At 44.5% G+C, this 27,946-nt stretch overlaps 1 protein-coding gene across 4 annotated transcripts in view; it reads left to right on the top strand.

Moving 5' to 3' along the window:
* LOC146857087 (lysosomal-associated transmembrane protein 5-like) overlaps window positions 1–27,946 on the top strand; it is a 153,930-nt gene that overhangs the window by 24,860 nt on the left and 101,124 nt on the right. For all 4 annotated transcript variants that reach the window (XM_085647588.1, XM_085647589.1, XM_085647590.1 and 1 more), the window contains one exon: window positions 19,994–20,084. In XM_085647588.1, the coding sequence (XP_085503714.1) occupies window positions 19,994–20,084 (91 nt within the window). The remainder of the gene's footprint in view (window positions 1–19,993; window positions 20,085–27,946) is intronic.

Raw genomic sequence — 27,946 nt, forward strand, 5'->3', positions numbered from 1 at the left:
AGGCTTGTGCGGCCCCTTCTGTAATATAGATAGTACTGGTGCACATGTAGCACCAGTGCTATCATTAGAGGGCGTTCACTTTGCCTCTGTGCCTGGACCATATTATGGATCCGGGAGTCAAAAGGTGGCAATCTTTCAGAGTGCCTCCGAAAGGCAGCCCTATGGAGGGGAGAAAGGCATCATCTTACAGGCGGGTGCAGTCACTCACTTCCCAAGCCAACAAGGGGATCTCTTTCCAGTATTAAAAGTGCAAGCGAGTTGCACCTGCACTGTGAAACACAGAGCTGCTTTGAAGCAGCTGCTCTATATTTCACTTGAATGCACTGCCCCCTGAGCAGCACGAGTTTTAGGCTGCCCTGGGGACAATGCATTCATAGCAATATTGTGCTCTTTCCCTGTTTGCATATGGCACACTTATTTAAAGGTGCTCTGTGGCACAAACAGGGAAACTGCGCCACATATGTAATACGGCCCCTCAGCCCCTATTTTAGTTGGCTTTTCTGGTGCAGAGCTGAGCACCTATTTTATACACCTGCTGTGAATTTATTTATCTTGATAATTCTTTGAGTTGTTGCTTCTAATATAACACCTTAGAAACAGTTCCCATGGTTGGCATCTTTCTGAGCATCGCTGTCTGAAGATAAAGCAGTGACTCAAAGAAATATTGCATTAAATTAATTCACTTTACACCCTGCAGGCACATAAAACAGGCGCTTGGCTCAGGGGCGTAACACAGACCCCGCATCCCCCACAGTGCGGGGGGGGCCCAAGGTCCAGGGGCCCCCGCAGCACTGCACTTCGGCCGGAGAGCTCTTGATAAGAGTCCGGAGGTGGCCCCTCCAAGTACCTTGCAGGGGGGTCCTCTCAATTAACGTTACGCCACTGGGTCGGCTCTGCGCTGCTTCAGAAACAACCCCCATCCTAATTAGGCCCCTTATGACACACCAGAAGAACGAGAAGAGGATGACAGATGGCACGAAATTGCGGTTATTTTAGACATAGGCAGGAGCGGATCTTATCTGACAGTGGGCTGTTGTATTGAGCAGTTGCAGATGTTCTTGTGTGACTCAACAAACATTATCTCGCTTCCTACACAGATACTACATGTGTCTTCAGCAGTGATAGATTTGCTGATTATGTGGGGGCTGTGAGGGTCTATCTAGGGGAAGTGGTAGCGGAAATGATGCTGCTTAGATTAGCATCATGCTCACTGGCGGATACCCTGGGAGGGAGCCTACGAACGTCCTTCCCGCGTTGGCCTTCTGCAGTATCCACCTGAAAGTGGAGGTGGATCTCAACGCGATTGATTCTGGAATGCCTGAATGTGACTGGGGACAAGAAGAGCACAGATTGTATTGCCTTTACAACAACCACTTCGCTGGATCGCTGTCCAGAATAGTGCGGTCAGAGCCCGTGCTTTGTAAGATAGTGCCAATCCCGGGTCACGGTAGCAAGCTACACGAATGAGGCGTAAATAGCAGCTTCGAGAGCTTCCCCCTACACCCCCAGGATATTTAAAAAAAACTCCTATTGAGTTATAGGTAGTATCTTAACCTAAAACAACGACACAAATTGAGTCAATGTACCCAGTGATGAAGATAGGTAAGTGACTTCAAATTACCTACCACAGAGCAGTCTAAATTTACACCGCTTTTACCTTGATCCCGATGAAGGTCCGCCGATCTATAGAGACATTTAAGAACTGAAACATGTCGACCACTGATATCAATACTATATAGGTGTAGTGGACCACTTACACATCCACTACAGCACCTGTCTCTGTTTTTAATCTTACCCCTCCCTGATGAATAAAATACTTTTTACAGGAAAGGAGGTATTTTTAACTTCACACTTTTTTCCGCTAATGTTCATGTAAAAATCATGACCATCACAGAACCAGATGGTCTCCCTCCAGGAAGAGGAAAGTTGACAGCCTGGAGAACGGGAAACTCAGACGGAAAAGGACCCAATGATGAAACCACTCACCTCACTTCCTCAAGCTGAGAATCAAAATATACTTCTACCAACTAGTTAGAGTGTATGAGGGCCTTTGTACAACATTCATAGACCCTGGTGTTCCTTGACACATGGTTTATTACCCCTTGATTTATCACAGTGAATTAAATGAGGCAGCAGGGGGTCCCTTTTGTGTACAGTAGTCAGTACCTGGATGAGCAGGGACTGGCCCCTGAACACAAACATCCCTAGATCTCCCCCAGCTCACTTACATTTTTGACAGCTTGGCTGCCTCACGCAGGTGATGGTTTTGTTGATGTGTGCCAGCAGGGATCAAAGGGTGAAAAGAGGTAATAAAGGACTAAAACCACTTTAAACTGGTAAATAAGACGGAAACGAACAAGCAGGGACAAGGACAAGGCTGGAGCAAGATAAGAAGGGCGCTGCTGTTGGCATAACCTTAATACACACAGCCCCATGCCGCCTCAGAAAATTAGTGCTGTGGGCCTAGGCCCAGCTCGCTCATGGTAAATGCCAGCCTGGGGTACAGTACCCCCACCCTGCTCGGACATCAAGCGAACAGGTTGTCAATAAGCAGCGCATTGTGACTCCCAATCCTTCTAGCATCCTTCGTCTTTGTCTATTGTGTTTCATCACTTGAGAAGAAACTTAATCAGGCTCTAATTAATGTACTGTTCAAGCTATCTCTTCTCACTACGCCTGTTAAAACACCAGGGGTGGCTCATCCGCTAAGGTGGGGGAGTGTTGTCCCACTGCCTTTCAGCACTGCAAAAAAGGAAAAATAAAATTATAATAACACGCTGTTATTATCATTTTATTTTTCGTGCTGAGGCAGTTTTGTGGGGCAAGGGGAAGGCGTGGTGGTACCCTCCTAAGTGCGCATGAATGTTTGGCTGGTCGTTTCGGGCCGGCCAAACAGTGATGCCACTTTGCATGTTCTCCACTCATGCTGCATTACAGCCTGGGCCGAGAACATGACCAGGCTCCCAGTCCCCATCTGAGCGCCGAACCACGGTGCTCAGATCAATCACAACACTGCATTGAAGAGTTGTGATTGGCTTAGGGGAGCCTGGATGCTTCCTACTTGCACAGAAGCCCATAAGAGGACGCGGAGGACAGAAGAGAGGTTGCAGACGGCCAGCCGGCTGACCGACAGGTAAGTGATCTTTTTTTTTTAAAACATAAACAATCACAAATGGCGTTTTGAAACTTCTAGGTGTGCTGCATAGTGCAGCACATATGGAAGTTGCAAATCGTAATTTTTTTAATTGATTGTTTAAGTGCAGCTGCACATAAACAATCATTTATGGTGTTTCGCTGTTTCTATGTGTGCTGCACAATAGAGAACACATAGAAACAGCAAAAATGTGGAGAAATATAGCATTTCTCCTCGTTTTGCCATGCTAAGACCAGGTTTTCCCTGTTTGTTTAATTTTGGTGCTGCCACCTATTTACTCCACCCTTGTAAATAGGTAGCAGCGTCAAAATCAATGGCTGTTGTTGCTAAACGCCCACCGCAAAACCCATTGCCCACCTTTTTTCACGATAGGTGTAGCCTGAAAGGGTGCCTTATTTACAAGGTGGCGTTCAGCCACATTAAGGTAAATTCAGCTGGCCCTATTAATCGTGATATTAATACTTGTTTCACTGGCAGGCACCCAAGTACATGAATTTCTTTATCTCAATGCTCTGTAAACTACTTCTTCGTATGTAACCTAGGGTGACCAACTGGCATGGGTGTAAATTCAAGACAGTGAGTGTAAAAATTCAGGCCAAAGGGTCCAAATTCAGGACAAAAATTCAGGACAGAAGCTCAAAATTCAAGACAAAAGTTACATTTTACAGAAACATCAGAGGAGGTCATGCAATAGTATATAAGTAAGTAAATAGACAATCAACATAAGTACAAGTCAAAATGAGTTTATATTAGATTGAGACAATCTTGAACTTCATGTTTTTTTGGTATGCTTGCAGCTTTGAGCAACTCTGCAGGTCTTTTTGTGGTGTTTCATATGATCATAATCTATTTATATGGTTACTGCGCTGGGTTGTCCAGTTTGATATTTTGTTTACAGTTTATGGTACTGAGCAGGCATGTTTGGTAAAAGAAGTGGTCTGGAAGATCTGCTCGGATGGGCTTTGTTACCAGCATCTCATATCTGATTGTCATTTTCAGATGGAAGGCAGCACATATAGAATGTAGCTAATGGGGTCCTGCAATGCTGGACTAGAGTACAGTCCTCTGAGTGGCCAACTTTATGTGTCGGATCGCTTCATGTCTGTTCAGCTAGTGATGACTGGTTTAGGAGCTGGTACAGTACTGAGTAATGAATAAGACCTACAGCAGACAGGTCTTGAGTGAGAGTAGGAGCATGCAGCCGCGGTCGCTAGTGGGAGTAGCTGCTGGGCGGTGACGTGGGGAGGGGGAGGGGCAGGGTGGGGGTAGTAAACTATGGATTACGGAGGTTTACAGGTAAGTAAACATATAAATTAATAAAACGAATTTCGTTGCTTGTACTGCATCGCATTTGGGTATGCAGTGCGCGCAACGAAATTCGTTTTATTAATTTATATGTTTACTTACCTGTAAACCTCCGTAATCCATAGTTTACTACCCCCCACCCTGCCGCTACCCCTCCCCACGTCACCGCACAACAGCTACTCCAACTACCGACCGCGGCTGGGAGCATGAGGCAGGAAAAAGGAGTTATTCACCAGCCTGCATGAGCTATAATTGTCTGCAGTCTGCTGATTGTTATGCCATTAATGTGGGCCAGAAAGGTTAGATAGGAGTTTGCATTACTACATAGTGCCCTGGCCAGCCATATATCACCCCTCCTTATTTTACCTGTATATGGGAAATAGTATACTGATTGGGCCATTTCATTTCTGTGAGCTATATACTGCAGATTCTCATTGAGGAACAGTAGTGAGCTACAGACTAGAAACTGTATACTTTGTTGAGGCATTATTGTTGGGCAGAAGGAAGCACTGTTGTTTACATACAGAACATTTTCCATTGCATGGAAGCAAAAGGACAACATGCAGTTTTAGTGATAAAACTATATAGCGCACAAATGATAATGTGCCAAAATGTGGTTTTAGCAAATATGTATCATTTGAACATCACCAAGTAAAGTGTCAGAATTACAAACAAACAAGTGCTTTATTTGTGGTTTTCTAACTGCTGATATGTTTTGAAGCATTTGCACAGTTGATTTACAGGTATTTAAAAGTTGTTGTGTGTTACAAAAATACTGACAGCTTACAGCCTTTGTTTTCACAAGCCCTTTACCACCACAGCAAGACTTTCAAGTACTCCACTTTACCATTCTGTCTTTGACTGCAAAGTTAGAGAATTTTGTAAACACCAATCCACATGTTAAAGGAATAAGCAGAAATGTGTCAGAATATACAGCCTGACTTATGCCCTTTAATTTTTGAACACATAGTGCCTGATTCTGATTTTGGCGGTGTGGGAGCAGGGCAGCACGTACCGCCCCACTCCCACACTGCCAAAAGGTCACCGCCAGCCAGATTACGAGTTCTAATCTAGCGGGCAGTCCTTTGGCGTTCCCTTGGCAGTGTCTATTAAAATAGCACCTCAATGGGAATATCAAAGCAAGTTCCTGCACGGCACACTATGTCCCCCCCTGCATGCATCCCCGTGGCCCTAAGGCACCAGTTCATCACCGCCAGCCTTTTCATGGCCGGCTCACTGCCAGGAAAATGCTGGCAGTGAAGAAACTCGTAATATGCTTGGCAGTGCCGCAGCTGCACTACCAGCATATTACTGCCTCACACCGCTGCAACTCTGCCGGGGATCAGTGGTTCCACGGCAATTGCAGCGGGCCTGCGGCTGTCTGACTGGCAAACTCAAAATAGGGCGGTCAGACCACCGGTGTGGCGGTAGCCGATAATGAGGAAAAAATCCATCCAAGGCTGCAGCACGATGCACTTGCCTGGCAGGTTACAGTGCAGCACTAGACGATTTTGGGATTAGTGCACACCGGTCATGTTATGTTAGACTTTTCTAATTGTGCTCTTCGGTCTGCATTAACTGGAAATGTTGAAATAAAAACTGTACAGAAACAGGTATTGTAATAAAATGAAATCTCTCTATTCATAGACTATGCTTTATTTCTAGTCCATGCCATAATCAGCTCCTGAAGTGCTTTCGTCTTAGGGCCTGGGGCACTGCTTAGGCTACAGGAATGATAACTACGCCCCTGGCAGGGCCGGCTTTACTGCTGGTTGCACCCAGTGTGACAATCTTTGTTGGTGCTGCCTCCCAAAGACCTAATTCTCCACGTTTTCCCTCATTACCACCATTCAACAGTGTCCCTCTTTTCTCCATATATCCTCTTCCATGTGCATTCTTTTATAGTGGTACACATCCCAATGTAGTGTTAAGAGCGCTGCACATCGCACACATATTATTCACAGAGAATAACTCAGAAGTGTGTAAGTCAATGTAGAGGAAATGTTACTTAAGGCAATGAGGGCTGCAAGATTGTAGGAGTTACAAGTCATTCATACTGGTAGGCATTATACTCAGGGTCAATGGAATTATGCGGCAGTGTTGACTAAATTATACCGGAAGTAAAGGCAAATTATGCAGCATAATGCTGCACATATTTTGTAGTATTACTTTTTATTTTTTTATTTCAATACATGGTAAATTGGTAATACTGTCTGAGCAAAGATTTTCCCTCATCAATACTAGCTTAACAACTAAATACATAAATAAGCAACAGTAGATGACCTTTGAAGGGCCTTCTACTTCGCCTGCACACAATTTACCACTCTTTTAGTAACTTTCGATGCATTTGAGCTAGAAACTTTTTTTACGGTTAAAATTTGCAGATTATGCAACAGATAATGGGTATATTGTAAATGCGACCAATCAATAATTATGAGAGAAAAAAGAGCGGCCGCAACATGGCATAATTTAAGTTGCCCCAGTAATATGTTGAGAATGCTTGGTCTGGAGAAATACAAACTCAGGGTTTATAACATAACATAGTGCTTGGGGGTTGTTCTTACTAATACATATTTATATTATCCAAAGGAACCCACTGAACTATCTACATTAAAAAAAAAATTTGAAGTGCATGTTACACTTTATACTTTGCAATAGCACATTATCCCTCTGCTCTACTTTAAAGGGATCAGTTAAAGCTAAGATATCTCTCAAGGAGAGATACATTAATCACCAGAGTAAAATTTACATTTTTATGGTGGCATAATAATTGCAGGCTGGCAATGAACACAGAAGTCTTTGCCATTAGCCTTGACATCTATTTCAAAATGCAGCACACGGGAACCCCAAAGCATGGCTCCTGTTTCAGTTGCACTTAGGTTGAATTTAGTTTGTTAATTATTCATCCTTCTGAACACTGGACAGAATTTTACTATTAAGTATGTTAGCAAGACACTTCAATTATGCATGTCTCGTGTCTCTGAAAGCTTATGGATTCCACCATAGTTGTAAGCTGTTGTTTTCCAAAGCAGAATGCAGACACTGACACAGCAGCATGGCCCATTGTCATTCTGTATGAGTGAATCCGCCACAGGAAGAGTGACAATGGGGCTAACTGACACTCTGCAAGGTCTGGGAGGGGCTGTTGAAGCCTCTTCACTTCAAAGAAATGCGAGCTGCCCCCCAACAGTGAGTGCTGTACAACTCCTGAGGCTTCTCACAGGGGGTATCGCAGATTCCTGCAAACCCCAGAATTACAGACAAACGGCGTCCGTAAAAAGAATTATGATGGATAATGGACTTGGCAATGAAATGACAGATGGTCTGTGAAATTTAGGGACGGTAGGTCACCCTAATGTTACCTCTCCTCCCAGAACCCATCACATGTGCATCTCTTCCCCGTGTGAAGGAGTTCACTGTTGTTTTGACCTCCAGTGATCCAGATTTGACCTCCCCAAGTTGGAAGTGGGTAGGCGGTGCTTAAATTGTAAAAGAACATAAGCGCCAGGGCCTCCTCTGAGGAGGCCATTGCAGTTTGCAACAACTGTTGCCCATACCAGTGCTGCCAATGACAGTACCTACACAACTGCTAACCATAACATCCTACAAAGTGTGAGAATTCATACTATTCAGGCCCCCCAAGCTATAGAAAGGGCTGGGGTGATAGGTGATAGTCATTTTAATGTATATAATACATTAATAAACAACTCTTGTTGTGCTCATCTCTAAATTGCACAAACAGCACCACTAAGTGGCAGACTGTCATAAGTGTTGGTGTTGACAATGAAGTGCCGGTGCTTGCACTATAAAACACCAGCTCAAATTAATTACTATTTCAGGGGCACATTGGTCAATGTGGCAGGAACCAAGGCCATGCCCTGGGCTTTTGCATCTTTTATTAAACTTGCACAACATTGCTGGTTAGCATATGTTGCACCTCATTAGTACCAGTTTAACACCTGTTAGACTTGGCATCTTTTGGCGTGTTTCCCCTGAGTGTTTGCTCTCTGACTTCCCGGTTTTGAGTCTGTTTTTGCTGGTGTAATGATTCTGCGCACTTTTCTCACTGCTGTCCAGTGGTAAAGTGCAAGTGCTCCTGTTATAAAATGGTGTTTCCATGATTGGCCTATTTGATTTATGCGTCAGTCCCTAGTAAAGTGCACTGCGAGTGCCAGGGCCTATAAATCAAATGCTGTTGGCGGGCTACAGCACTGGAGTGTGCCACCCACGCAAACAGCCCGTATAGTGTAACTCTGGCCTGCCATTGCAGAGCCTGTGCGCAGCCTGGGGTTGCCATGTCGACTTGGCAAGTGCACACACTTCCAAGTCCCTAAACCTTTCTTTTTCTACATGTTAGTCACCCCTAAGGTAGGCCCAAGGTACCCCTGTGGGCAGGGTGCATTGTATGTGAAAGGTAGGACATGCCCTGGTGTGTGTGGCATGTCCTGACAGTGAAATACAGCCTACTTCGTTTTTCACTATTGCAAGGATTCCTGTTCCCCATAGGCCAGAATGGGCAGTTTGATTATAACATCCTATAATCCTAACTGACCCAGGGAACATGGTAGAAATTTGAGTTCAGTATGCCTGAACTCAGGATGATAAAATACATATTTTAGTGAAGTTGGTTTTGACATTCTGTGTTTGAAAATACCACTTTTAGAAAGTAGGTATTTTCTTACCTAATCATCCAGCCTGCCTCTGCCAGCTTGTGTATTGTCTGTCTGTTTTGTGAGTTACAGGAGCCGGGGGAGACTCCAGGAGACAGGGTGAGTCAGCACAGGGCTGAATAGACCTATCTACATGTAGATGGGTGGGAGGAGTAGCACCTGGGTCTGAATAGTGCTGTTCCTGCCTTCCACAATGCTGGCTCCACCTCCTGTGGGCTGTCTGATGACCCTGGCCTACACTGACAAAGGAAGAAGGTGCACACTGGCAGAATGCTCCCAGAACTGGTTGGAACTAGGTACAGGACCCTCTGCCTGCAGAGGACAAAGGATTTGCTAGTATAAATATTGGGGCCCAGACCCCAAGACTTTAGAACTCTTTTGGATCAAGAAGACTGCCAAGAAGAAGAGCTGGAGAATCTGTGAGGAGTAACTATCACTTTGCTGTGTGCTTTGCTGTGTTGGCCTGCAGTGGATGCTTCTGTCTTGGGCAGTGAAAGGACTGGACTGAACTTTCTGCAATCTACTTTTGTGAGTTTCTCCAAGGGCTTGAGGTAGAGCTTGCCCCCTGTTCAAGAAGTCTCAGGAACAGCAAAGACTTCAAGCTCGATGCCGTCTACGACGCCGCTGCCGACTCCGTGTCCCGAAGGCACCGCAGAGGGCCCTGCCGCACCACCGCACCACGACCCTGGTCTCACTGACGATGCCTACTGACACCGCCACCGAGCCGCTGCTCCCACCGCGACCTGTGGGCACCGCACTCCACACCGCCTTGCTTCACGACGATGCCTTGGTATCCTTGACGACGTCGCTCCACGCCGGACTCGACGCCGCTGCTTGCACCGTGGTTCGAGGGCACCGCTCGTAAAGTTACACGACGCACCGCCCTCATCCCACACCGCAACCTGGGCCTACTGACGCCGGTGCCATTGACTCCAGTTCGTCAGCCGACGACAGCGCTTCAGCGACGACGACGACGCTGCTGCACCGTGACCTCCCAGCACCATGACGAGCACTGCCTTCATCTCACACCGCGACCCTGGTCTCACTGACAACATCATCTGATGCCGCCACCGAGCCGCGGCTCGCATCGCAACCTGAGGGCACCGCATGCCGCACCGCTGCACTTCGCACCGGAGCACCCGATGCCTGCCGACGCCAGCGCTCCTGATTCCATCAGAGAGGAGATCGACCTGCAACACGTGAGGCAACGAGAGGTCATCGACGACCTGCATTTCTGAAAGGTACTGTTTGCGGGTCCTCCAGACACCGTAGCTGACCCGCGCCGCTGCGGTCAGCCAGAACTGTTTGGATTTGTTTGTTCACGACGCCGTAATAGCTCGGATGGAACTGTTTTTCAAGGATACTTTGATAACTGAAGATTTTTAAGTACTGTATTGTGGATTTTTATCGTTTTGGTCTTGTCTTAAGTATATCAAAATATTGGATATTTTTCTAAACTGGTGTGGTGTCCGTTTGTAGTGCTTACACTGTATTACTGTTGGTTATGTGCAAATGCTTTTCACACTGCCTCTAAGATAAGCCTGACTAATCGTGGCAAGCTACCAAGGGGGTGGGCAGGGGTTATTTTAGGAGTGTAACTCCCTTATACTGACTAGGAAGAAGGGTCCCGATTTGGACAAAGGTGAAAGTCCTTGCCAACTAGAGGCCCCCATTTCTAACAACACCCAAATAGAGCAATAAGCAGCAGAAAGGTGACAATTCAACCTTTGCAAAGGGCCTTCAACTGCGCAGCAACGCGCGTCACTGCATTTTTAGTGACTTTTGAACCGTTTGAGCTTAAAGCAGACTTTTTTTGTAAGAATCTGCAGATTATGCAGCAGGTGAAGGATTATGTAGCATATGCGGCAAATGCATAATGATACAAAAAACGCTGGAGACGCACAATCTTATACTTGTAGTGTTCCAGACCATAACCCTTACCTTTAATGTAATTCCCATACAATTCATGGAAATGCACGACGTTCTTTCAGGCATGCCCTCCGAAAAGGGGCCATTTGCATGCTTTCACCCAGGCGTCCTTATCGATGTACTAAATTTAAGAGGAAAAACAAGATTACACAGGAGGAAGAAATAACAAGAACCAGGGCACTTAACGCAGTTGTTGCTGACCTACTGAGGAAAGGTCAGTTTTGTAGCCAGCTCTGTGCTCAATAAAGATACTTTCTTACCTGATCGTTGTGGACCCATCCTTACCTGTACAAGAAGATTTGGCGACGAGAATGGGATCGCCAAATCTTGTACAGGTAAGGATGTCTCACCTTTACTTTTTTCAGGCTGAGGCAGCAGTACATCCCCTTTGCTGGCTGCATACTTATGAAACCCCGCGTCCTTCAGTCTAAGGTTAACAGGAAAAGCACCTGACATAAGAAGGCGGCAACCAGGTTATTTCCGAGTTATGTTATAATAAATTACTCTGTATTCTAATTGCTGTAGTGCGAGCCTAACTAACAGATGTCAGCAGAACGCAGGAGATCATTTTATTGCATCAGGATCCTCAGAGCAGGAGCTGTACACAGAGTAGTATTAAGTCTGGGGTCCTGTTCATGCCACATTTCAGATGCCAGGGGAGGAAACATGTAATTAGGGATGTAGCACAGCGGTTCTCAATCTTTCAACGTCTGTGCACCCCCACTGAATCTTTGCTGGGAGACGGGGACCCCCTACCTCAGTATTTTCTATGATTTGGACCTCAAAATATTACACTAAAATGTACACAACAAATGATAACTCAAATTCAGAAATATTTTATTGAATTCGCAAACAAAAAAATTATCAAAATTCGACATTTAAATCAGATTGTAAAGTTTGGAGCGTTACAAAATGTAGCTTTAGTTCGAAAAGACGAACTGATATGCTATACTGTAGCTAAAATTGGTCCTTTTTTGGTCCTAGTGCATGCCCTCTTTTTAACGGTACATACCAGTGCCTCAATTGAGGGCACCAATCGCCCATGCCACATTCAGTTTGCTGCACTTGTACTGGTCCCATGAGTCAAGCTTAGTATATCAACTTTAGGCTCCATTTTCAAATTCCGCCCCATTTACTGTGTTTTAAAATTGTAATTTGGTTTCTATTTTTTTTTAGTATATATACTTTATTATTCTGCTAATATTATTTCATTTTCTAAACAGTTGGCAGACACCAGGTTAACAACCATATACCATATGGCACATGGTACGTTTTTTACATCCTATGGTTACACAATTTTACAACCGAAGGCACAAAGGAATTTATTGATTTATCCAGAATTAAATAGACTGGGGATCAGCTGACAATCGAATTTGGATATCTGGAATGCCAGTTAAGCAACCAAGCCCTTATATCAGTTTTATATTAACACTGGCTTGATAAAGGATACAATTTTTATAGCAGCATAGCTTAACCCATACATGTTTCTTTCTTTGTCAGTCGTGAAGACATTGGCTAATATACGACTGTGAATGTACCAAGAAAAGACTGAACGCAAAATATATGGAAGATGACAATTCACAAATGCCAAGCGCCTGATATGCTAAAGTTTTTCCCTCACTTAAGACAGTCTCACATTTTACGAGTGCCTTAAGTCACACAGTAAGTGCCTTGTTTACTGAGGGGTTGTTTTCTGGCTTAAGAGACTCTTACTACAATTGGATAACTATGTTTTTCACTTAAGAAATTGTTAAGACTCATGTCTGGCTTCAGACAGCTTTATGATTGCTTCAAGCCAGGGAAACACTTTAGTATAAGATACCCTCACTTCCGTTTGAACCCATAACCATCTGTAATGTCACCGGCTATCAGGAAAAGTCGTGAAATGCCATACATGGTTCAATGCCACTCTGTTTATGGAACAAGACTCTAAGGAAACAAACGCACTGTTTTGCCACATCCACTCATGTGGCTCAAAATCCAGTCGAGCAGTCGTTTTAAGTTATCACCAAGAGTGAAGATGCAAAATGCTGGGGCGAAAGAGGGGGAACAAGTAAGTTAACTGTTGCTCTTTTGAACCGTAGCATAGCTAGAAGTCACATGATGGAAGTCACATGGCTATAAATATAGCAACAGCAAGTTTAAAAAACAGCTGTCAGTATGACATATTACCGTCCAGCCAGAGATCTCACTTGTTGTTAAGAGCATGTTTTGTTCCACATGAGTAAAAACTGCACTGATGTGCCTTCTTGTGTCTGTCGTCCAGCTGCATGGCTCCTGTGAGCCGCAACCGCCAAGCGGGCCACCACCCCGCACGCTTCTTGTTATTTCACTGTGGTTTGAAGATGTTCATAATTTCAGTAAGCAGTGTGCCATCTAACACTCAGAGCTTCAAGTGTGAACAAGCCTGGGCAATGCCAACAGGTCTGGCTTTAATGTCCTGCTCTCACATAGGCACAGTGTTTACCTCTGGTGTACTGGTAGTAGGAGCAAGAACCGTGAAAGAGCACCCACCCGCCATGGTGTGATGGACACAGGTATTTTGGTTGCATTACTGGAAAAATACCAATACTGTAAGTTTCACTATTTACTGGGTGTAGTATTGCCCATCCACTGTGAGTTCCACAGGTTGGAATGAGGCATAACATGTCAAACTAGACATTCAGTTAATCAATCAGGGATTTATAAAGCACAACTACTCACCCGTGAGGGTCTCAAAGTGCTGGGCGGGTGGGGGGGTGGAGTGGGGCTCTGTCTGCGGTTCAGTCGAAGAGCCAGTTCTTGAGGTCCTTCCTGAATTCGGGCAGCGATGTTGATTGCCTGAGGTGCAGAGACAGGGAGTTCCAGGTCTTAGCAGTGAGGTAGGAGACGGATCTTCCACCAGCCGTGGTCTTGTGGATCCGTGGGATGGTGGCCAGGGCCAGTTGGGCGGAGCGAAGATATCTGATGGGGGTGTGGAAGGAGAGACAATGTGTAACAAATTACAGTGTTTCCAGGCAAATTGCATCTGGGAAAAATTGCAGATGTGTGGTGTTTACTGCCAAACGTGAAAACCTGAAATTCAAGTCCTGTGTGAGATTAGACTGGTTTTCATGAATGTGGGTGGTGCTTTATCCTTCTATTGTTTAGCTTATCCTGGTCATGCAAGGAATCTCCCAGAGCTGCCCGAGTCCCTGCTGGAGCGAGGGAGTTTCAATTAATGACCAGGCTCTCTCTTGCAAGATAATCACATCACAAGAAAGGAAATGCCAAAAGCAATGCATCTTTTGAAAATCTGTAGATGAGCTAGTGCTATGTCCAAGTATTTGTCTCACAAAGCGATGTGTCACTTAAGTGATTAAGTATTGCATTGTTTGTTTGACGATTGGCCAGGTACATATTGATTTTTTGAATACATAGCATTATTGGGGGAAATAGTTTGCATTTCATTAATTAAATGACTAACATTAAACTTTTCTGTGCCCGAGATTTAACTTCCCATTTTAAGGGTGTGTGCAAAATTTGTTAATTTATGTTTAACTGGAATTCTTGCAGAACAAATCTTATTCTTGAGTGGCTCCTGCGTGGGGAAGTCAGAAGGAACTCTTATCCCAATGAGCTACACTGCCAATCTCCATGTAAATCCTACAGCAAAGCCATGGACTGGAACATTTAAAAAAAAAAAGTCCAGGACATCCTTTTTTACATTTTGGCTCCCTATGTGAAGGTTTTTTGAGGCCCTGAGTAAGGCGTATTTTGAGGACCCCTGTTCATAACAACTATGCATTTATTACACATTTTCACTTAAATGAAATCCTCATGATGCCAAACAATATTGAATTGTACATTCAATTTTTGAGAACATCAGCACTCAAAAATATCCGGGAGCTCAAGCTGCGTCTGACAACCAAAAAGTACCAAAAGATCACAAATCACCCCCATTTCACAACTGACATTCTTGCTGCAGCTTGGAATATCTGAGAACTGCTCCAAGGCTTTTTACCATTCCACCGATGACATCTTACAATTGTCTCCTTAATTTTGTTCCCCAGACTTGTCCCTCCCCCTCTCTCTATGTGAACACCTCTCTGGCTAGATATCGAGCTCCTGCTCTGCTGACTAAGGGGAATTCGAGGGGGCAGGAGCAGGGTCGGACTGGGACAGAAAATTGACCTAGACACCAAAATAAAAGTGGCCTCCATTAGTGAATTAGGGTAATCCATGTGTGCACATAGGGGCAGTTGTGAATTTGTAAAGTCACACTGCATAAGGGTTTTGCAAGTTATGAGAGACTGCATGGATTTGAGCTCGCTGCAGACAATAATATAATATTATCATGGAGATCAACAATTAAACGGGCTCAGCAGTCCATAAAACAGGACCACAAACAGCCCCAAAACCGACCCACACACTGACCTGTCAGACCAGCCCATCGGGCACTGCCTCATTGACCTCTATGCCAGTCCGACCCTGGGCAGGAGGCAGAAGGACTCATATGTAAAGATAATGGTATAGCGAGAGAGGTGAAGCAGAGGGAGAAGAGGGGTAGAGACATACCTCAGCTAAGGAGAGATAGGTGAGGTTGGGAGAGAAATAATGTGAAGAGAGAAAAATGAGATTTCTAGAAAGAAATATACAGAAAGGTAGAAAAAAGAAGAGGTAGGTAGAGAAAGAGAGCCAGAGATATAGCTAATGTTATTGAGTGCGGCAGAGAGGTAGAGAGCGACATAGTGAGAAGGAAATGTACAAAATGGAGAGTGGTGGGAAAGACCGAAGGGTGTGGTAAAGAGAGAGGCAAAGTAAAAAGCTTAGGGGTAGATTTATGTTCCCTGGCGCATCCCTGCAAATCAGCATGGATGCGCCAGGGAAGATGTGTCACGCAAGTTTGCCCTTGCGCCACCGCAGATGCGCCGCATTTACAATGCGGTGCATCGTGGCGCAAGGAAAAGCAGATACGTGACGCATCTGCCGGCGTAAGGTTGGCGCAGTGCTGAAGTTGCGTCGCAAGCGCGACGCAACTCCAGCACTGTTCCAACCTACCCTATCCCTAACATGGTGCGTCAAGCCTTACGCCTGCTTCAAGCAGGCGCAGGGTTTTGACGCATCAGCGTTGGGAAAGTGACTCAGTGAAATCTTATAGATTTCACTGTGTCACTTTTCAGGGGCGTTCCTGCGACGGAACGCCCCCCCTGAGTAGAAACGCCCACATGAAACCTGACGCAGGTTTCATGTGGCGCAGGGCTTTACACCGTGACGCATCTCCATAGATGCGTCACGATGTAAATGGGGCGCAACATGGCGCAGGGTTTACGCCGCCGCTGCGTCACAAAAGTGACGCAACCGCGGCGTAAAAGGGGCGCAAGTCCCTCATAAATCTGCCCCTTCGTTTTTAACAATTTTTATTATCGTTTCGTTGTTTTAAAAAGGACTGGGCTTGTATGTTTGGACTGCTAAAGTTTCTAAGAAAATAATGTTTAATGGAAAATTTGGAATAACTGTTGCTATTTCTGCAAGTTTGTCCACTATTTTCACAATCTGTGAAGGGAGGGACACGTTTGTTAAGGAGAACCGATTTTCAATGTTGTTGACTATAACTGTTGCCTAATCACGTTATTTATATTTGTCTCACATTCTTTCTCTGTAAAAATCACTTCACTTTAATTAAAATGTGTTAATAGCTGGAATTACGAACAGTTTAAAAAGGCGAATGTCACGGAATTCAATACATTGTTTTAAGGTAGAAAAAAAGGCCATCACAACACTTGGGGAGTATTTTGTATTTGTTTTGAGGCGCTGGAATAATAATTTTATTTTTAGCTCCAGCCGTTATTGAGCGGAACATTATCTGTGTGACGCATCTGCCCAACGGTCATCCTCCCCCACAGACTTGCAGGTGTGGCAGGTCTGTGCTCACTGGATGCTGGAACACACTTTTGCACCAACCAACGTGTTTATCCGTTCTGCTGTCAGCACTCCCCTTATTTTTGCCTTTTCAGCTTCGCACTCTACTGGTCTTGCTTTAAAACTTTTCCACTGATCAGTTCCATCGGACAGTTTTTAATTTTGTGATTTTCATCATTTAAAAAAAAAAATGTCAATGTGTTTAGGCATATTTCTGTTAGATAGAATTCTGGCGGTGGGTATGAGTTTTATTTTAAAATTGGCCATGGTCATGCATTGAATGGTGTGTGGGACGTACCATTATGCACACACAGCACTTACACACGGAGGGGCAGGAGTAAGAGAGACAGATTAGGGCCGTACACGTTTGCACTCTCTTCCTAGTAACTATCACAAACAGCAAACCTGCCCTATATATGACTTCCAAGTCGGAAACCCTCTGTACCATGCATATGGGATATTACCCTATTTTGGGATATTCCTTTAATAGTCAGAAGGACCCAAGAACTAAGAGCAAAACAACTACGTAAGGGTAAAATGTTGTGGTTGCCAGCATAATCTCGTGTAAAATGTATGGAAATGCTTAGATTATGCCATTATGCCACATCGTATAATTGAGATTTCGTTTGGGTAAAAATCCTATTGCAGGAGCATGGGAAAAATTTGAACAAACAGAACGCAAGTGGCTTTTGATGAAGACCATTACGTTTTTGCATTTTTTAAGCATGAAATGCATCCTTGTGTCAAATTTCTCCCAGGCCTACAAGACACAGCCGGGTACAGACAGTCTGTCCGAATGCGGGGTTGGAGATATTGCCTACTGCTTGGTGTGGTAGAGGGAAACAGTGTCCTAACCCACTAGTGCTAGCTTCCTTCCAATAAAGGAAAGACGGACATTGTTAGACTTGGCATCTTTGGCGTGGTTTCCCCTGACTCTTTGCCTCTATCTCCTGTATTTTTGATGCTGTGCTGGATTTCGTTTTTGCTGGCTTAGATGCTTTGGGCACTTTGCCAACCCCCATTTCTAACAGATGTCTTCAGGGATTGCCGGGCACTGTCTGGACTGAGGCTGCACATGCACGCAAACATACTGCTGGTCTGCATATTCTTATTCATGGTGCCATGATCGCGATTAGCAAGAGGGAAGTATGCAGAAACCTAGATAGAGTCCAAGGGGCAAATTTACAAGCCCCTTGCGCTGCCAGTGCATCGTATTTTGTGACGCACTGGTAGCGCATTTTTCTGCCCCATATTTACAAGGACAGGGAAAGCCACCTTGCGTGGCTTTTCCTGTCCTAGTAAATATGGCTCCTTTACACGCAGCACTTTGCGTGAAAGGGGCGTTCCATGAGTGTTGCTGTGAGTGTTTCCACGCAATTCACATGGAACCAGACACATTGCCAGATTTACAAGAAATCATCAATCTGGCAATGCTTCTGAATGCTACGCCTCACCAGGGGAGGCATAGGGTGGCACAACGAGGAGAAATGAATTAATTTTTCCTCTGTTTTTTTCCTCTTTCTATGTGTGCTGCCTTCTGCAGCACACAAAGAAGGAGGAAATGACCTCTAATGATTGTTGCAAGAGGTACGGCTTTAGATGGCGTCAATGAGGACTCTAAGAGACCGGTGAGTAGTGCATTTTCTCGATCAGTATGTGAGAAAATGAGACCCTGGACGGTGGCCCTGAGGTTTGTAGGAGAGATACAGCTTGGATTTCAACAGTCATGTGATCTTTAAGCACACGGTTTGGGCTTTGTTTCTAAAGTGATATATGAGTGACTGAAAGGGTTCGAGGAGAAAGCTCAGGGATGTAGCAGAGGATGAAAGCCAATGAGAACACATCCGGGTTCCCATTGCTGGGCCTCACCTAGAGAAGTGGCCCAAGTGCTTAGGAAGACATATATTTTTGTTGGCCTAAACTTAAGATACAATGCAGACATCCAGCTTGGAAGAACTACGCTGCAGGATGTGAGGTAATACATTTTCTTAGTCAGTAGCGCTTTAAGGTGTAATTGGGTGTCATCAGCTTATTAGTGAGGAAGAAGGATCTGGTTGAGATCTGGAGGTTTCCTTTTTTTTGCTCGAGAGGTATCAGGTGGGTAAGTAAGACCTTGTGGTCAACAGAATGTGATGTCATACTGTGGGTCCAAATCAGGATTTATTGAGGATCACAGGACTGTGTTTGAATGTGAATTGTTATGTTTCCAACCTGTGCTTCATGTGGCATGCACTTAGTGTATTTGCATGTATTGAAGATGTTATGGTTTAAGGGACAGAGGCTACAGTGCCTTCTAAGAGTAGTCATTACCGTTGTGATGCCCTGCTATGAGTTCTGAGGTTCACATGCCAATTAGTGATATCCTTGGTGTATGGAGTCCTAGTAAATCTCTATCTATGGTTCTTCATTTGAGCGAATGTTTCATGGATATATTGAGATACAACTGAGGGGTCCTGGGCTCCTTCCTGGTAGTGTCGCCCCGGAGTGTGTTGAGGCACATTGTTTGTGGAGTGTGCTGCTGTTTCTCATACAAACGCTTTGCTTCCTTGAGTGCATGATGACTTAACGGTAGGACTTCTGTGACTCCTAAGGGTAGAGATTCTGCCTTTGTCTTCATTTTGGATGGTAGAGATATGTGGCATGCTCTTTGAGAGTACATATTGGTGCGATAATACTTGTGTGTGTTATATGAATGGAAAGAGCTTCATGGGATCATGTGTGCAGTACCTGAGTGTGTGAGCTAGAGCCTGGAATGGACGGAGATATAAATGCACTGCGTGTGTTTCAGGAGAGACATTCGTCCTGGTCTCAGTACCGGTCTGGAGACTGACTGCATAACATCTGGTTGCTGGTGGGATTTTACCTGACTCTGTCTGTATCCTACAACCAGGAAGTAAAATCTGTTGAGGAACTAACGTAGTGCCCTGTGTATCATTTCCTGTCAAGCTGGTGTGTTACAGTTTCCTTATTTATGATGCAGTCAGTAACAATGACTTAGAAGGATATATTGTGCCACATTTTATGTATCCACTGATTACCTTTTCTGTTCCCACAGGCGATGAGTATCCTGCTTCTGGTGGACCAATCTCTAGAAGTGGCCAATGTAAAAGAGAATGGTGTTTCTCTTCATGGCTACTACAAAATAGGTAAGTTGCCAAACTTCTGGAAAGCTACAGGGTCTTGTGTTGGGATGTATATGCTCTTTGACGATTTGGAAAGAATGCACATAGATTGTATATATTCTGTGAGAAAAATAAACTGCTACTAGAATTTCAGTTTTGAAAATTCATTTCTCCTCACATCTTTCCTGGAAATCTTCAAGAATGAACTTCTTTTATCTTCTACAGGTTTGTGTTTCTTAAAGTATTACATAAATCCTCCCTTTTTCCTATCCCACTCCCTTACCAGCTGCGGTATTGGCCCTTGTTTTAGCTCTTCTCTTTCTCTCAGAAGACCCCTTCTCATAATTTGTTTACCGTTTTCTTTCACCTCTCCTCCTATTTCCTCCCTCACTTTCCTCCACCTCCTCATCCCACTTCCTGCTCATTTTTAGGTCACGCCCTTGACCGACAGATTTAGCTATCTGCTGTTCAAGATCTATTGTTTACAGTACAATGTACAAAGAGTGTGATTAGAGTCAGCCCCTTGCTCATGATTGGATGGCTTTCTTGTATATCTTATTTCCCTGTTCCTTATTCAATGGCTTTCTTCTTTATTCTTCTGATTGTCCCACCCTGGGGCATAGTTTCTTTACCGTCATTTTGATTGGCTGACTTGTATGCCTTCACTACTGACTTACGGGGGATTACATTTTTTACTTTACTTTGCTACACTTTGCTGAGTGGGTCGCTTTCCTTACTCTCTAACCCCTTACTGATGCTCTATTTTTTTAATTAACTTATTTTTTATTAAACCCCAACAGCTGTACATCGCTATCTGGGTGCTCACTTTTGTGTCCCTGCTCAGTCGCACCTCACCTTCAATCCACATACCCCCTGCTTTTTATGCATGTTTGTTGTAAATCTTTTTTATAAAGGACTGGCATCTACACTCTAATTCCAGTTCGCTTGTTTTTGTCCCTCTATCCCCATGCTGTTATCTCTTCCACCACCTACTGGCCTCGTATTGCTCTCTAGAGATTCCCTCTCCTTCCTCTTTCTGTTGCTTTTTTAAATTTAAATTAAGAATAAACTGAAAGAATCTCGGGATGGCTGCTGAATTTGTGTGCCTATGCAGGGCGGCCATCTTGGAATCATTTGTCTATAAGAGATTTATTATTTCCACTCCAAAAGATAGCACATTGGGTAAAGTGTTAGACTTTGGGAGGGTCATATATACTATTCATACTACATACTTAACTGCATTGGAGAAAGTGTTGGACTTTGAGAGGGTTACATTAACTATTCCCACTCCAAACCTCATCCCATGGTGGACAATGTTGCACTTTGTGGTGTCAGATTTACTCTTCACACTCCAAACCCAGCTACATTGGGCAAAGTGTTGGACTTTGAGGGAGTCAGATTTACCATTCCCACTCCAAACTTGACTGCATTGGGGAAGTGTTGGACTTTGAGGAAGTCAGATTTACCATTCCCACTCCAAACTTAACCACATTGGGCAAAGTGTCTGACTATGCAAGGGGACTTATTTCCTAACCGCACTCACAACTTAGCATCATTGGGAAATATGTTGGACTTTTGTGGGGGAAGAAAATGTACTACTCCCTATCTCAACTTAACCACATTAGGGGAAAGTGTTGGGCCTTGTGGTTGCCATATTTACTATTCCCACTCTAAACCTTGCCACATTGTGGAAAGTGTTGGACTTTGAGGTGGTTAGATTTACTATTCCAACTCTAAAGATAGCCAAATTGGGGAAAGAGTTGGACTTTGGGACGGTCAGAAGTACTCCCAGTCAAAACTTACCCACATTGGGGAAAGTGTTGGATTTTGCATAGGTAAAATTTATTTCTCCCAATTCATACTTTACCACACTGGGGAAAGTGCTTCATTTTGGGTGTATCATATTTACCTATTCCCACTCCAAACGTAGCCACCTTGGATATAATTTTGGACTTTTAGGGGGTCATATCTATCTATCTATCTATCTATCTATCTATCTATCTATCTATCTATCTATCTATCTATCTATCTATCTATCTATCTATCTATCTATCTATCTATCTATCTATCATGAAATATTATTGACATTTATCAACAATGTTAATATTTTTTATAAACTATTACTTACATAACATCAATTACACCTAGGACCAAAAAAACCAATAATAATTATCCAAATAATAAAATCATAATAAAATCGAAATAATGAAATCCTAGACAACAATAGCATAACAATAACATTAAAAATATCATAATATAACACCATGCCTACTTTAAAAAAAATAAAAGTAAAAAGTTAAAAGCAGAAAATAATTTTAATGAAAAATGTACAAATAAAAAAGTCTCTTTTTTAAAATATTACTAAAATATTTCCATTTATTTATCACTATCTATCTGATTACATGATGTCACAAATTTCAAATTACACAATCATAGCATGGACCGTAGTAGAACAAGACATCAAAGTTTGCTTTGGTTTAGCTATGATTGTGGCTGTGGTTTAGTGTGGTGTTAACTTTTGTGCATAGGTGTATGCATGCCCTAACTCAACTTAACATGTGTACATTTGTAAAGAGCAATGCTAATCCTCAAGAGTGTCTCTTGGTGCTGACAGAAAACTGTTGCTCAACTCAATGGTCCTCATTTTATCCCTCTTGGAAAGATGAAATGCTGAGCAGGCGTGCCAAGATTTTAATCTGGGTCGATGGGGTTAAACACGGATTTCTGGGGTGGATGTATTAGTTGAGCCACCAGATCCTGTTTAAGGATCTGACATTTTCATCTCTAGGCACTCATGAGAAGAGGGAACCCCTAGAGGAGGCAGTCTCCAGGGAAACAATGTCTACGCATGTCTTCCTTGTTTCAAAAATTCATTCAGCTACAGGTTGTCTCCTCCAAGCTCCCGTGGGCACTGCCCTCCGAGATCCTGGCAAACGCACAAACAGGTGGCGAAGCCCCGGTGTTAGGTGTGAAGAAGATGCAATGGGGAAGGGGGTGGGGTGCGGTGTTAGGTGTGAAGAAGATGCAATGGGGAAGGGGGTGGGGTGCGGTGTTAGGTGTGAAGAAGATGCAATGGGGAAGGGGGTGGGGTGCAAAAGTCCTTACGGCAGGAAAGCGAGCTCCACAGCACCTGCCACGCACAGCAGATACGTTTCACTTATGGGTCTTATGGGAGAAGCAGAGATGGAATATGCTGCAGTAGGCTGGGTTAAGGGTACTGTCGATGGATGGGGCTAGAAACACTTCCCCTGCTGTTGTGCCAGTCTGCATGGGTTCACTCTAAAGCGGCACTAGTGCCTCTTCCAAAGACCACCGTGCATGGCGCTGTCTGAGAATACAGGGCTCGACTGTGGCCGTCAGCCTTGTTAATGTTTCTGCTGTGAACACGTTCTCTGGGGCCTGTGACGAGGTGCTGATGACACTGATGGAGCTGTGGTGCAAGAGTGTGCAAGTACTACTGAAGTGCTCTGTGCTTAGGGGGTTTGCATGTTCTTATTCCTTGGAAAAAACGCTGACGGTCATCAACATGGAAACTTTGTAAAATAAGTTAACACTGAGCCTGTGTGTGGCGTGCACGTTGGTCTTCTCCTGCAGCCCTGGGGCTAAAGGGCCCGTTTTCGGTTCACTCCTTGACTGGAGCAGGGAGGGCGGGGCCCCTCGAGCCTCCTGCAGGGTACACGCTGCCACGAGACCACGCAAGCGGCGACGTGTGGGCACTATGCATGCAGGCTCTGCCGCTGCAGTCACTTAACAAGGCACCACCCCTGCCCCGCAAGGATGAAGGGTAATTTAGAAAGGGATGCAGGAGTAATGTCACAGGCAGAGTGAAATGCAGAGTGGACCAGGTGTGTGAAAGGCACACACTGTGCTTGGACCAGCAGCAGGGCGCAGAGCACTGGGTCCTTTAAAAGGCTCTGTGATATTTAAAATAGCTGTTCTCATTCCACCGTGACCCTAACCCGTTCCCTCCTTTCCCGCCTATCCCCTCCCAAGCCCTGCCAGCTTGTGTGCACAGTTAACTGTACGCCAGTCAAACATCACTTGGTGTTTGTGTGGCCCGAGGACCCTCCCTGATAGCAAGCAGTGTCCTGACACACACAGCTCCTAAAAGTGGCAAGCGCATTAGGAATGCCCCTCTTTTATCAGTGAGCCGTGCACCCATGTTCACTTCAGGCAGGTCACTGAGGATATGAACCCAGAGACATCTGTAGGGTGTCCTCGACTAGGGAAGCCTTCTAGAATCTAAAAGTTGTGGAAAGTGCATGCTTATAGCTGGCTGTTGGACTAAAGGGCTCCTGTCAAGTCCTGCTGGAAATTAGTGCAGTGAAACTCTACCCTGCATATGCGATACCGTGCAGTGCAGTTTAGGCTGGATATTACAAGAGTTTTCTGATTTCATTACCTCAAAATTCAGGATAGCACTCACAGCACACTCCTAACCCTCCCCTTAGGACATCTTTCCCTATCAATTACTTTTCACAAGGCATCCAATTACCCCATCCTATGCTTAAATGCTCCCATCCACTCCCATTGACCCCTCCTACCCTCGCGTGTTGGTACAGTCACTCATGCAGTCTATAACACTATCGAATCATTCTTACCCCACTACTTCACCATACTCTGCCTCTGCTGCCCATATCTTATTCAGCCCTCCCTTCCACACAACACTACCCACTTGGTGCATCTCAATCCTACACCCATTGTTGCCCTTTATTCCTCTACCTAAAATATCACTGCCCGTCATTCTTACCACTCCACCTTTTTTCCATGATCAATTCCAGTTTCAAATACTACAAGCAAGAACATAGCACTTTCACCACAGACATCTTTAAGCTTGAAAAGTCAAAACCTCCAACTCCACAACCAAAAATGAGCATATATCTTATCTAACACACACATTGAGAGACCCAATCTCTAAACCAGCCTCTCCCAAACAGCATAATACTATTTATCCCACCTACATCACAACCAAACTCCTACCAACCGTCCTCTTACCAGTCCTCAGTCACAATCACACCCTCCATCCTACACTCCCATCAAACAGCACACCACCTCTCACCCTCCTACAAATCAGCTACATCCCTCATCTTAGTCATACTCATATCCTCCTCCAATCTTCCTATCTTCAATTGCAGCTGTCAGAGTATTAAAGTCAGACCCTTACACTGCCGCACCCCTGGCTCATAACTCCTCTTCATTAAATATACCAACACAAACCCTTACTCCATTGCAAGCTATACATGACCGTACCTCCAACACAAAAGCTCTCAACTTTGTCACAGTATACCCTCAAACCCCACCCGTCCACCAATAGCTATCTTACAGGCAGACAAAGATTCTTACTCACCCTCTCGCAACGATCCTTAAAAAAAACCTTTATCAAGTCTGTTTGAGAGCTACAGTGACAGCCCTAATACAGGAGAACTCAATGTCAAGCTATCCATGAACCCCTCAGCCACTCAAGTGGTTACATTACACTCAAGTTCACATGAAGAAGGACACTTACCCATCAACCATGACAAATCCATATTGGCAACGAATGAACGTACATTTGGCAATACGGCCCCATCGCTATTGTTCCGTAAATACACTGTACAGCATCTCAGTAGTATGCTGTTCAATGCTCAATGAGCAGAAACAATCACACGATCTTTCACCTATTATCTGGCTCAAAGCCAGACCTACTATTCAGAGCAGGAACACAGTTGGTAGGGGAAATGCCTCCATCACTACAGAAAGCAATCCCACTGGGATATTGATGCATCACTCATATTAGCCAAGGAAAGAAAGGAGTAGTAGTAGCAACTGTATTCAAGGAAAGCAGAACAGACACAAACATAGACAATATTGTAATGCAATGTTGTAGAGGACTTCTTGTTAGGAGTGTACCTAGTTCTACCTTCACCTGCAATTTCCTCCAGATATGGATCCGCTTCCAATAATGGATCTTTAACAGATGTCTTCATAGACACAATATCAGACATGCCCAACATTCACTCTTACCTATGATTCCTGGGTGATGTAAACATCTGTTTTGGCATTCCCATAATTCCTCAATCAAATGGAATCTTATCAAGTTTGACCACAGACAACATAATACAGATTGTCACCAGGCTGACCCACACAGCAGGTCATGCAGAAGACCCTGTTTTCTGCAAACCAGATGTTATTAGACTCGCTGGAAACTCTCCAGCCACTTGGACCTATCACTACCTAATCTCCTTCTGGGATAGCATTACCTCCAAAAATATCAGCTAACTCACCATCCTTTGAAGACTTCCTGCAGACTTTGGAACAAGTTGAATATGGAATACCTGGAAGCGCAACAAATTACATGCACGTAACCAAAGACAATAAACTCTGTAGATAAACTTTAGATTGGATATCCACAACCTTTGACAAAATACTTTGTCTAAAAATGCTAAAGCAGCCCATAAAGAAAAAGAAAGCATTTAGGATAAATGAAGACTTAAAGAGATATAAGAACAACTATCAACAGTTTCATGGACCTTCAATCATACCTTTATAATGTAGAGAAGAGTCAGCTTTAAGAACGCAGGACTAAAACCACTAACCAAAGAAATACTAAACTAACCACTAATATAGTGGTCCCTAAGTAGTGTGCTACTCGCCATAAAGTGCTACAATGCCTCATCAGAAGTTGAGCATTGGAATGTTGAGAGCTCCATTGAAGACAATGGAGTGCTCCCTGCTTCTACGGGCCGGTAAAGGCCCGCAGAGCAACATTCCAATGTTTTACAAGGCCTCTCAGAGCTCGAGGGGATTTAACTCCTTCCGTGCTCATGACGGAACCACGCCGTCATGAGCCACGGTTGCCGTGTGCTCATGACGGAGTGGTTCCGTCATGCTGCGGCCGTTGGCGGCCGTGAGCCCACGCGGCGCTAATTCCCCGCCTGTGCGGGCGATTAGCGCTGTGGGCGGAGTCATGACGGAACCACTCCGTCATGAGCACAGCCCAACCGTGGCTCATGACGGCGTGGCTCCGTCATGAGCACCGGGCCACCGCGCTGCCCCCCCGCACACCCCAGCGCTGCGGCGGAATTTCCGCCGCAGCGAAGGGGTTAAATCCCCTCGAGCTTCGAGAAGCCTTTGTTTTATTTGTTAGAACATTCTGCCCTCTAGGGGCAGAATGTTCTAATAGCCTTATAGCCCTTCGTAGCAGGGCTATACCGGCTATTAAAGTCCCGGTCCCTTGTTAAAGTCCCTCGCCTTCGGCTTGAGCCTTTAATGCGAGAGCGGGCCTTTAATAGCCGGTATAGCCCGCTACGGCGGGCTATAACGCTATATTAGAACATTGGAATGTTGAGAGCTCCATTGAAGACAATGGAGCAGCTATGGGCTTATAATGGCGAGTATAATTCCGAAGCTCCAACATGCCAATGTTTGGTTTCATGTTACTCCCGTTTTAATTTAGAACATTAGTAGGTGGAATGTTCTAATAGCCTTATGGTCCTTCTGCTAAACTGGTCTTCATACTACCTGCATCTCTTCTGGATCAGCATCAATAGGAAGAAGTGATCTTATCATGCCGTCCTGTGTAAAGCTCTCCTACCAATGATGTCCTTGTTTGAAAAATGCATTTCGAGAAACCGCTTAACTTGTCAAAATATATATTGCTTTAGTGGGTGTGCTGAATGGTGGTGTACAATGTACATCGGAATACTTGAAGTCTGCCTGTGCACAACAAAAGGACTAATATGGGACCATAGTATAGCATTTTAACTGTCTCAAATACACCAATTTGGCATCTGTGACTGTTAAAATTCCTTTTCTGTGTACTAATCCCATTTAAGAAGTACAAAAAGTTTTTCTGACACCTAAAATGGGATTCTGAATGGATACTGATTTGGCATCTGTAAGGGGCA

This window comes from Triturus cristatus, chromosome 3_2 (genome assembly GCF_964204655.1).
Source record: "Triturus cristatus chromosome 3_2, aTriCri1.1, whole genome shotgun sequence".
NCBI classification, from domain to species: Eukaryota; Metazoa; Chordata; class Amphibia; order Caudata; family Salamandridae; genus Triturus; species Triturus cristatus.